Source organism: Python bivittatus, unplaced genomic scaffold (genome assembly GCF_059951505.1).
Source record: "Python bivittatus isolate LINGU-HERP-01145 unplaced genomic scaffold, Pbiv_v1 ctg000730_np1212, whole genome shotgun sequence".
Lineage (NCBI taxonomy): Eukaryota > Metazoa > Chordata > Lepidosauria > Squamata > Pythonidae > Python > Python bivittatus.
The window spans coordinates 1,396,582-1,407,444 of NW_028277109.1; the positions used below are offsets into that span (position 1 = coordinate 1,396,582).

The 10,863-nt window shown below is 61.4% G+C and overlaps 1 protein-coding gene across 1 annotated transcript; it reads right to left on the minus strand.

The window, feature by feature from the left end:
* Positions 1 to 5,747: 5,747 nt before the first annotated feature.
* Positions 5,748 to 9,870, minus strand: LEP (leptin). Its single transcript, XM_088129109.1, has 3 exons — positions 9,785 to 9,870; positions 7,324 to 7,513; positions 5,748 to 6,107 (listed from the first exon to the last, which is right to left on the minus strand). The coding sequence occupies exons 1-3, from the start codon at positions 9,868 to 9,870 to the stop codon at positions 5,748 to 5,750; spliced, it is 636 nt and encodes a 211-aa protein (XP_087985235.1).
* Between the last annotated feature and the right edge of the window lie 993 nt (positions 9,871 to 10,863).

Below are 10,863 nucleotides of genomic sequence, written 5' to 3' on the forward strand. Positions count from 1 at the left end.
CGCCTCTCCGGCTGAGCCCCCTGCGCTTTGCCATGTCAGCACGGGGAGGAGGGGGCCGGATTGATGGGTTGGGGGCTGGGAGGCCCCCACAGTCCCCCTTTCCTCAGGCCCTCTGCCAAGGCACATGGCCCGGAAGCCCAAAGCGGGGGGCGGGGGGCACAGCAGGAGAAGCTTCTTGCCGGGAAGCAGAGGGGCTGCCGTGCTCACCTGTCATCACCTGGGGCTGGAGGGCTTAATTAAAGGAAAGAGGATCACAGTTCACAAGGAGTCCTCAAAAGATCTGTCACGTTTTAAACTTGATCTTTTTTTAGAAAAAAATCCCCAAATGTTCTGGTTTTCCAGCTAAAAGAACGTCTCCTACGAAATCAGGTAACTAAAGCAGCATTCTGAGAAGTCCCCGAAGGCCAGCCGGGCAGCGGGAGGAAGCAAAGCACCGCTCGGAGCTCGGGCCGGACCCAGCTGAGCCTCGCAGGCCGAGCGTGCGTCCACCGCCCGGGACGAGGCCCAGCTCTGGGGCCAGAACAAGCCCAGTCTCCCCCCTCCCCGGCCCCACGGAGAAAGTGCAGCGTGGGGGTGATGCTGGAGCCGCTCCGATTTGGGCCCCGCTGTCGACCGAGACTGACTCCCCTCATTGATCCATAGTTCTGTGACAGCCTTTCCCAAGCAGGCCTCCTGCTTCCCTCTCTGCTCTTTCCATCAACCTGCCCGGTAGGTTGGCTGAAGCGGAGCGAGTCACCTGAGGCTTTCTGACCTCGGCTTAACACCTTCGCCACACGCACCTTGTCCTCAGAAGGTGCTTAACGGGGCCAGCGAGGAAGTGGGCCTGCGTGTGGCGGGTGTGTTGTGGGAGCACCAGAAATGGCTCCCCTGACCAAGTCAATCTGCCCGGGGCGAAGGCCGACTCCCGGGCGAAACGGGCCCCTGCAGCCCCTTCGCCACTCAGCTCTGCTTCCTGCCTTCTGGGCAAAGCAGCAAGAGAGAAAGGGGCTAAACCTGCCTGTCCCCGCCAGACCCCCACGGCCGAGCTCCTCGCCAGGCTCTGGTGGCCCGAGCCCTGCCTCCTGCTGCCTGCCTGGCCGGGGGGAAAAAAGAGATGCCGGGGTGCCCGGCCAGTGCCCTCTTGTGCCGGAGTTCTGGGAATACCACAACTAGCTCTTCTGGAGAAGGGGGGCGGGGCATCCTCTCCTCCCCAGAGGTGTCCAGGAGCTCCCGGGGCTCTCGGGGCTCCCGGGAAGGAGACCGTCTGGGCTAGTGGCTAACTGGGTTGGAGTTAGGCTCCCCGCTTCTCCTTCTTATGCCTCTGCACCAAAACCAACCAACTCTGATAAATACCCTTCCTTGGCATTTTTGTTCATTTAAAGTAGCAGATATACAATAACAGGTGTGTCTGTGATGACATAATATCCAGGAGTGCATCAAGCAAGCAACTGAAAACCGGGAGCCGAGTAAATCCGTCCGCAGGGTCCTGTCAGCAAAATCCCCCCTCATCGGCAAGACCATCCTTTGCCTGCCGACCAGAGGCTCAGGTGGGAGAGCTGGGCTCCGCTACAGGGAAGGCCCCCCCTTTGTTCCCCCAAATCTGTCCTGGGGTGTCTCCGGGAAGACTTTCTCCCTGCTGAGCTGGAGGGGGCGCTCCCTTGGCTCGAGGCTCCATCCGCCCACTGCCTCTGCCCCGAGAGGAGCCCGGCCCAGCCGTCCAAATGTCCCCGGGCGCGCATGTGTGAGTGCTCAGGAGCCGGAGCAGCAGCACGGGGAGCCCTTCCCACGAATGACTCTCTTGCCGGCACCCGGCTGTTGACTCGGGGGGATGGGGCAGCTCTCCGGGAAGGCGGGGAACACCCCCCTCCGCATTCCTTGCCTGGCTTGGCCCTTGGGGTCCCCCGGCTCGCTCCTTCGGGCCTTCGGGGCCATCGTCGGCAGGTAGGCTCTGCTTTGGGGGTTGGGCGACCTGGTGGGCCTGAGCAAGCTCTTTCCCCCTACCACTGCTCCCCCAGAAACGCTGGTGTTAGGGACGGTGCCATACCTTCACTTCTCCCTCCCGCTTTGGAGACCTCTCATCTCCAGGTGGTCGGCCTTCCAAGCAGACGGTAACTGCAGTGGAGGAAACAGATCTAGCAAACTGGAGGCTGCGCCCTTTTCCCCTTCTGCCTTTTGGATGTGACCGGGTCCAACCCAGTTCCTCCCACCAGAGCCATGCTGACCCTCCCTGCCACAGACAAAGCCGCCCTGCCATCCCACCTAGACCAAAGCTTAGAAGCCCCAGCCCCCAGCCCAGCCCCTGGGCAGCCCTAAGAAGGGCCCTGCGATCAGAGCCACCTTCTCCAGGGGCAGCACCAGATCTGTGGTTATGCCCCAGGGAAAGGGCAGCCAGGCCCAGCGGAAAGCCAGCCAGTGGTGCATCTGCACATCTGGGCAGCCCCAAAAAGCGATCCGTGACTGAACTGCCATTTTTATGACAGGCCTGTTCTGTGCTGATGCAAGGAGAGAGTTGTTTGGCGACTGAGGTGGCTTATAAATTGAATGAACGAATGAACGAACGAACAAATGAAGGCCACTCATTGTCTCTCTGATCCTTTTCTGTGGAATGTCCATGTTTGCTGTCGCACTGGTAATGCTAGGGAGTACTGAAAAAACAGGGACACGCGTGAAGGAGGCTCATTAAAAGCAGGCCATACAGGTGGAGAAGTCGTTCTGTCCTGGAGTGTCTGGTCTGTGCAGCGTGTGGAGAATGACAGCCTGGAAGAAGTCCCCACACGAGTACTGATTGCAAGGAACAGTGGTTCCCGTGGCAATGGGGTCCCAGTGGAAAGCCCCGGAGGAGGTGCCAGAACTCTGGCCAAACTTTCCTGGGCCAGCCAAGCCCATTGGGAGGTACAGACGCCAAGAGGAACCATGGTCCCTGGGAGCCATCCAGGCCCCCCAGATCAACCTGGAACTGACGCCTGGCCTGGCCAGTGGGGTTGGGGTGGAGAATGTTGAGTTTGGACAGGGAACAATCAAAGCTGCAAACCTCCATCTGCGTCTTGGGGTAAAAAGGGATGGTCTGTAGCACCAGAGTGTCATCAGGATCCTCTTTGTGGCAAAGGTGGGGGTGACAGGCTCAGTAAATTCGGCAAAAGGCAGTTTGACCTCAGAGGAATTGGAAGGCAAAACATGCCTCGGGGGGGGGGGCAGTCTCTGCTTCTCAGGTGCCAGCAACTTCCCTTGCTGCAAGACCTGCGGCCAGCGGAGCGTCTGAAGGAGGTGCCCCCCCCAGAAGAAGGAAGGCCCACTAAAGCACTGAATCGTTTGGTTCCAATGAAAGGTGGAGAAGCCCTTCACACACACACACACACACACACATGTGGAAACCTCCTGCACTGGAGCCGAAGGGTGGCCAGGCCAGTGCCTTTGGTGAAGTGCAGCTGCATACCTAAAGGTGTGACCTACCAGTGCTGGCCCAGAGTTTGTCTCACACCCTCCAGAACTGGGGGGTGCCACCAGGTCTACTTTCTTGGCTGCTTCTTGGGGAGCCCTTGGCCATTGGTCCTGGGCCAGCCTCCCCTTGACGATGGTTGAGGCACAGGGGGTTGCTGTCACCTCCCAGTAGGCACAGGCACTGGTTGGGAGTTGAAGTCCTACACATCAGTAAGCCCACTGGCTTGTGGAAGACTGAAAAAGTCCATCCATGGATCAATGTGTGTCCCTTTTGAGGGTCCCTTGGAGATCTAGCCCCCTCCCACCCCAGGAAGTCCTTTGGTTTCCCAGCACATCTGCCCAAGTTCCTTTATTTGCCTGGATCTGTGGGAATAGCCCCCTCCAAGCTTGTGGAGAGCAGCTCCCTGCCCAGCCCAACCCAGCCCAGCCCAGCCCAGAGTGAAGCAACAGATGTTCAGAAGGTTCGTTTATAAAACATAAATAGTCTTCCAGGTATAGAAAGAAAAACATCAGCTTTCAAAATAAACCAACGAAAATAAATAAAAAGGCCACTTCTAAGGCGTAGCGGGGGGGGGGGGAGAAAAGAAGGGCTTCGTTGGGTGGGTAGTCCAAGAATGGCGCGACCCCCGCTCCACCGCCACCGCGCCGAATGACCACCCCCTTCCCCAGCTGCGAAGCGCTGGGCCCCGGGCCACCCGAAAGAGCCGGCGCCCGCCGTTCAGGGGAGCGCGACGGCAGCGCCCGCCCGGAAGGAAGCGCCGGGCGCGGTCTGCCCGGGCGCGGGGCCGCCGGCTAGTCCGGCTTCTCCGCCTTCTGCCAGCCGCTGCCGAAGCGCCGCGAGCCGCGCCAGCAGCTCTTCGTGCGCAGCGCGCCGCTCTTCTCCGCAGCGAAGCCCCCCCCCCCCCGCCGTTGTCGTGCTTAAGGGTCGCCCTCCGCAGATGCTCGTCCGTCCCCGCCTCTCCTGGGGCCGGTCCGCCTGCGAGCCCGACGTTTGGAGGGTAGGGGGCAGCTGCCAGGGAGGGCATCTAGCCCCGCCGCCCAAAAAGCACGCGTTGCTCCGCTGACAGCACCCCCTCCTCCCGACGCCGCTGAGAGGCAGGCGGCGCAGAGGGGCCTGGGCGGCTGCAGGGACGGATCGGGCCTGCCGCCAGGGAGCCTTCCGGCTTCCAGGGCTGAAGGCGCCTCCCGCCTGCGGCCAGAGCAGTCCTCCCGCTGGGGCTTCTATCCTGGATTTGCTAGCCACGCGCCTCCTCCTCAGGGGGCGAAGGCCCCTCTTTCCGGCCCTCTCCCTCTCCAGCAGGGCTTGGCTGGTGGGTCTGCCCAGGGCTGAGAAACTGAGCCACCTCCCCCCGACCCGCCTCCCCAGGCACCCTCAGAAGTCCCCAGCCTGGCCGCATCCAAAAGGGCGCCGAGATCCTCCTCATCTGTCTGGGGACAAGAGAGGAGCAGGGAATGCACAAGGGGGAATCATCTCAGCTGGGTGTTGGCTAAACGGCAAGGGAGAAAAGAGCCAAGGGCTCGCATATTTCTGCTTTCCAAAGAGGTGAGGCGTCCCTTTGATCTGCGGGCTAAGAATGCAGTTGCTACTCTGAGGCATGGAGAGGGTGCTGCAGCCTCTGGCCCCACGGTCTGTTTTGTAAGATACCCAACCAAAGGAGTCAGATGTGGACCAGGTACGCCCCACCCCACTCCGCCCCCTGGAATCTCAGGGAGCCCTGCCCTGCCCTGCCCTGCCCTGCCCTGCCCTGCCCTGCCCTGCCCTGCCCTGCCTCACTTCACCCCCCCACCCTGCTCAGGAGCGGCTGGGGGCTGCCCCCGCAAAGCACAGATGTTCTCAGCGCTCTGACGAGTCCTGCACTTCTCCAGGGCCCAACCAGGTCTACAAGCCTTGGTTTTGCCCAGAAGTTCTGACCGCCAGCCTCAGTCCAGGCGCTTTCCCTCCCATAATTCTCACCGGCCCGCTTGCCTGTGACGAGATCCAGGGTGGTCCTGTAAAAAGCCACAAGCATGGAGAGCCCCCCAGAGAAGGCCCATCCTCGGCAGCAAGAGGTCCTTGCTACACATTTCATGACAAACTCTCCCACCACCATCCCCATCACCACCCCCACCACCATGAATATTCGGTAAGTTCTTTGCCCCACAACGTAACACCCCACAAATTGAGAAAAATCTGCCCTGGGATTGGCAACCAGAAAAACAGCAGTGGGGCAGGAAATATCTGTAAACCAGACTTGGGTGCCCTTTGACCTGCAAGTCAATGCCCCCCAGTTTTGCTTCGGAGATGTAACCTGCTTGCTCCCTGCATAGCTTGGCTTCCCCTGCGCCCCTCCCTAGCAGTTGTGAACATGATCCAGATGCTTGGTGATGCTCTGCAGGCACTTCTGGAGCCGGTCCAGGGTCACCACTGCTGCAGTGTAAGGAGAGACGGCAAGACGCTCGGTCAGGTTCTGCAGGGCATCTGACCGGGCAGGTCTGTGGGGAGGGCAGCCCAGGTGCGACCCCAGCAACTGCAGGAGGCTCTGCAGGTTCTCCACATCATGGGAGATCTGCGCCACAGGCGCCTCCAAGGGGAGGCTGGAGAGAACTCCGTGGAAGAGCTCCAGGGCGTCGTCCATGGCCTCCAGGCTTTGCACAGGCAGTTCTCCGGGAATGAAGTCCAGCCCATGGATCTTCAGGCTCAGGGGAGGGAACTGGGGGTGGGGAACAATGGAAGGAGCAGATGGGTCAGAGTTGAAGCAGAGCCTGACTGTGCATCCCCCCCAGCCAAATAGAGTTGGAAAGGGCCGCCCCCCCACCTCCCAGTCACTGGGCCCACCCTCCAGCTGCTCCTGCTGTGAGGAAGTTTCTTCAAACTTTCCACCTGAATGTGCCTTCCTGGAGCTGAAATCCCCTCTTTGGGGTGATGCTAGGGCCGGGATCACGACTTCCTCCCTGTTTTTGACCCTGGTCCTCTTCGCCTGTCCCCGCCCGTGTCCAGCCACCCGAGGCCGGCCGTGTCTTTGGGATGTGCAGCTGCCTCTTTGTCTTGCTGAAACGCTGACCTTGGCAAACTCCTGGGCTCTGTCCAAAAAGGCCCTTTAGGTGCCGGTGGGGTGGGGGCCTGCATGCACTCCCAGCTTTCTTGAATGTTCTCCTCCCCGCTGCTTGGGCGGGGCAAGCCACGTTATCTCTGGCCTCCTCCTGCTGTACAGTCACAGCAATTATGAGGTAACTGAGAATTCCTAACGCTGGCCTAGTTAAGTGGCTGCCTCCCTCCCACACCCCTGTACCCTCCCGTGTGGGCGTGGAAAGACAAGTTACGGAATAACGGTTCCTCGTGCAGCCACCACCTCTTGTGTGGAAGATGCTCAACCAGCCCACAAGGCCTGGCTGGGCCTGGCCCAGCCCAGGCGTTTTGCTTTGCACCGTGGAGGCAACACGATTGATTCTACCTGGGAGTGTGGCAGTCTCGAGGATGCTCTTCCTACCACCCTGAAGCCTCCTCCAGCAGCACATCAAGTAGCTGGAAGAGGCTTCCACAAAGAGCCTGGAAGGAAATGCTGGGTCTGTATTCAAAACATGCAAAGTCTTTGTTGGCATGCCCAGGAGCCAAAGGATGTTGCAGAACTTCTCCAGCTCCAGAAGTGCCAGAGGAGGCAAAGCAAAGAAGTGTGGCTGCCCCACAGTGGGCTTTTGTTTCACAAAATCTCAGGGTGGGGGTGGGTGTCACTCAAAGCATCAGCAGATGAAGTTGCCCTTGGAAGATCTGCACAGCTCTGACGCTCAGGTTGGGATCAGCATGGAGCACCAAAGGGATGGCAGGGGATCCTGGGTAAACCCAGCTGGGCAAGAGGAGAATGCCCCAGCAGCCTGGCAACTTCAAGCAGCTGTCTATGAGCCCAATTCTTACCTCCCCGCCCCACTTACCTGATGCTCCTGGATCCTGGCAACTATTGTCTTGGTGAGACTTTTAGTATCAGCAATGACCTTGTCAATTTTCACAGACCGGGTGTAGAAGAGAGGCAGCCAGACCCACAGAAACCCACACACAGAAATGCGGGGGGAGCGCATCTTCCCCTTGAGCCCGCTGAAAAATGAGGGCCGATGATGAAGGAGGCTGCAAGGTGAGGGAGGAGGAAGAGGAGACAAGGGGGTCAAAGAGGAAGAAGAGGGGACAATGGCAACCCTGCCCTATAAGGAGGCCAGTGCTGAGAAGGCCAGTGGAGAGGCCAGGTGTCTGACACACTTCTGAAGAAAAAGAACTGTCTCAATATTATTTGCCAAAGAAAAGTCACAATGGAAAAGAAGAAAAAGGAAGCACTTGCCCCGTGTGGACAATTTGGCTGTCCTACCGTACTATATGTTCAGGTGTGCAGTTCTTTCGTGTCAGGCTGCAGCACCCTTCAGAGAGCTCCTCCCTAGAATCTCCCCAGCCCAAGATTGCATCCAGCCATTGCTCACCCCAAAACCCCCTCTGGTCCGGGCATCCCCTGGAACTGGGGGCCTGGAGGCAGCGAGAGCGGGGGAAGCAGCCTGCACGCCCCTCCTGCAGAAACCCAGCATTTGTTTCTCCACTTCTTGGGAAGGCACAGGCAGAGAGCTGCTTGGGGCAAAGCTTCGTCAGCTGCCTGCGTGGGAGGTCAGGGTTATGCCCAGCAGGGACCACACCAACGGCTGCCTGGCCTTGCCCTTGCCTCCTGCGCACAGGCTGACGGCCGAGACACATCCGAGCACCTCCCTGCCAGGCCAGGCGCTTGGGAAGCCTGACCAAGGTAGCCCTGCCAGCCAGGCTGCCCTGTGAAGTGGTGCGCACTTAATGAGCCCTGCCGACGGTTGGGGCAAGTTCCTTCACCTCGCCGCAATGGCAAGCAGAGGCAGCGCCTCCCGGGGCCTGTGGCCATCCAGCTGCGCTCGACTCATCCCCATTACATAACTGGGGAGGCAGCCTGGGAGACTCCAGGCAGCAGCCGGCTCCCAGCCCGGGCAGGAGGGCGAAGTGGGCCGGAGAGCCCAGCCAGCGGACCAAGGCCTTGGGGGCAGGGGGCTTCCTCAAGGACCGAATTGGACCCCCCCCCACCTGGTACTGAGCAGGAGCTTGCTCAGGCCCCCAGGTTCAGGGGCTGGCCGGCCCTCGTATAGATGGACTGGGTCACCCCAAGCTGTCACTTGGCCCACGCCCACTTTTCTCTTCCTGGCTGGCTGACCCCTAAGAAGGCGAAAGCACCAAAAGCCGCCAGCAGTGTTGCCCAAACTGGACCCTCGGAGACCGAGCCCCTCCCCCGGTCTCTCTCACACAGGAGGTCTTTGCAGCAGGCCCACAAGAGACACAGCCCCCCTCCGGGCATTCCTCCGGGACCCTCCCTCTCCCCAGCCCGAGAGCAAAGGCGGGCTCCTGGAGGCTCCCCTCCCATTCTGGTGCTTGAGCTGCCAACCCTGGCGACCCCCTGGGCGCCCCAGCCCTGGAGGCAGGAGGCAGGGCGCATGCAGGAAGTCCCCCAGGGGAATGCTGGTCAGCTGCAGCCCGGGGCCCACTGGCCATGCAGCCAGAGGCTCTGGGCTCAGCCCCTGCCATTGCCAGCTTCTTTGTGGGACATGGGGTGGGGTGGGGGGCTGTCAGTTCCAAAAGATCCGCTCCAACATCCGGTCCTGCTCCAGTTCTGGGACCCAGGCAGGGCTGATGCTGGCTTGTCTGGACACCCTCCCGGCCCACCGAGGGGCTGCCTCCCTGGGGCAGATGCACGCGCTACCTGCCCCGCTGCAAAAGCAAGGTGGCCAGGTGGGGAGGGGGGAGGTGGGCTGGGATCCCAAAGTGCCTCTCCCTGTCAAGAACGAGTGATGAAATCCTGGCGTCTTTGCCTGGCGGCCGAGTGCCTTTGCTCTTGCTGCCACCACCTCCCTCCACCCCAGCATGCGGCCGCCTTGGCCCCCTCGGGCGCCACACATCGATGGCCTTGACCCACGCGGGCGGCCTGGGAAAGGCAACCTGGCCTCACGGTGTTCTCACGACATGCTTAACCGAGTTAGGGAAGCACCTTGTGGTGGCATTCTCACAGAGAGCTGAGCTTGGCTAGTTTTAACCGTGGTTTGTCTTTGCAGCTTAGTGCGTTATGCAAACCCAGCCCCATGGCTTAATCTGTGTTTCCAGATATTGGGCGAACCCAGAAATTGGGCTCAGCCCGTCATTAGGTATGGCGCTCCCCTGGCCGTGCCCCGGCTCCCTAACCAAGAGGTGCCTGGAAGCCTGGCAGGAAGAATTGGAGGAATGTCCTCTGCACACGCTCAGAGGCACTCTTCCTGGCAGCCAAACGACTGCAAAGAATTCAGCCCGCAACCGCTCCCCTCTTCTCCCCGCCCCCGCCGCGAGGAACCTCCTTGTCCAGGGCATCACTCGCTGTGAGGACGGACGGCTTCTCTCACCTCGGCCCGTGGCTGTCGCCCTGCGCTGCGCTTCCGCCCCGGCCTCTGAGGCTCCATGGCAGCAGCGACCCTTTTATAAGAGCAGCGTTGCACAACCCACAGCCGGCCGCAGCTCGGCTTTGCCCGGCCCTGCCCGGCCCGGCCCGGCCCTGCCCGGCTCCTCCCTCCTCCCTCCCTCCCTTTTCCCCTCCCTCGCTCCCTCCCCCGCGCTCCAGGGCCCCGCCACCCCAGCAGGAGGGACCCACCCCGGAGACCCGCTATGGGCTTAAAGGCTTTGAGGGACATCTCTGCCCCCCTCCACAAGCACGGGAGGGGCGATTTCTCGCCCGGCTGGTTGGGAAACGAGTCGAAGGGGAGCAGTTCGCCGTCTGGAACGGGCCCGCTGGAGGCCCTTCCTGCCCCGCGCCGGCGCGTGGCCCCCGCGCGCCCTCGCCTCCTTGCCGACTAGATTGGGTTTGGCCCTGGCGACGTCCTCCGAGCGTCCTGACGGCCTCTCTTCGCCGTCCCTCCAGAGCACTCTAATCCGAGGGCAGCTTTAAGCCCGCTTGGCAGACCCGGGTTAAAAGGCCGGTTCACCTAGCCCGCTAGACTACGCTGGGTGGTCTGGCAGTTCGCAGCTCAGCGCCCAGGAGAGCCCTGCCAAGTGACCCCAGAGCTGGCCTGGTACGCCCTGCTGAGAAGCCCCTGGGGCTGGCGCGGGCTGCCGAACCCTAGCAGGTCTCCCGGCTGGAGTTGGCTCCCCGGTTCTGCTTGGGATCGGAGCAGCGGGTCACTCAGGAAAAACGGGAGGGGGCGAGGCTCGCGCCCACCCTCCCTGCTTCGATCTTCGGCTAAGGGGCGTCCGCGCTTGCACCGGTAGCCGAAAGGTCGCCTTTGAGCGCGGAGAGGTGCAGGGAGTGGCGGCGCATCCGCGGGAAGGGGGGACCGCGCCGTCGGGGGCTTCCTAAGCGAATCCGGCCGCCCAGTTAAGTCTGGGTGGCGAGCGGGACGAGGGGCTCCGGCGAAGGACCCAGCGAAGGAGATCCCCGCAAGCGGAAGGAAAGGCGCCGC

What these genes read in the sequence shown, in the direction of transcription:
- LEP (XM_088129109.1), bottom strand. Translation starts at nt 9,870, where the DNA reads ATGGAGCCTCAGAGGCCGGGGCGGAAGCGCAGCGCAGGGCGACAGCCA. An exon ending in GCCGTCCGTCCTCACAGCGA is followed by an intron (nt 7,514 to 9,784) that starts GTGATGCCCTGG and finishes CTCACCTTGCAG; the next exon opens with CCTCCTTCATCATCGGCCCT. An exon ending in CCAGGATCCAGGAGCATCAG is followed by an intron (nt 6,108 to 7,323) that starts GTAAGTGGGGCG and finishes CCCCACCCCCAG; the next exon opens with TTCCCTCCCCTGAGCCTGAA.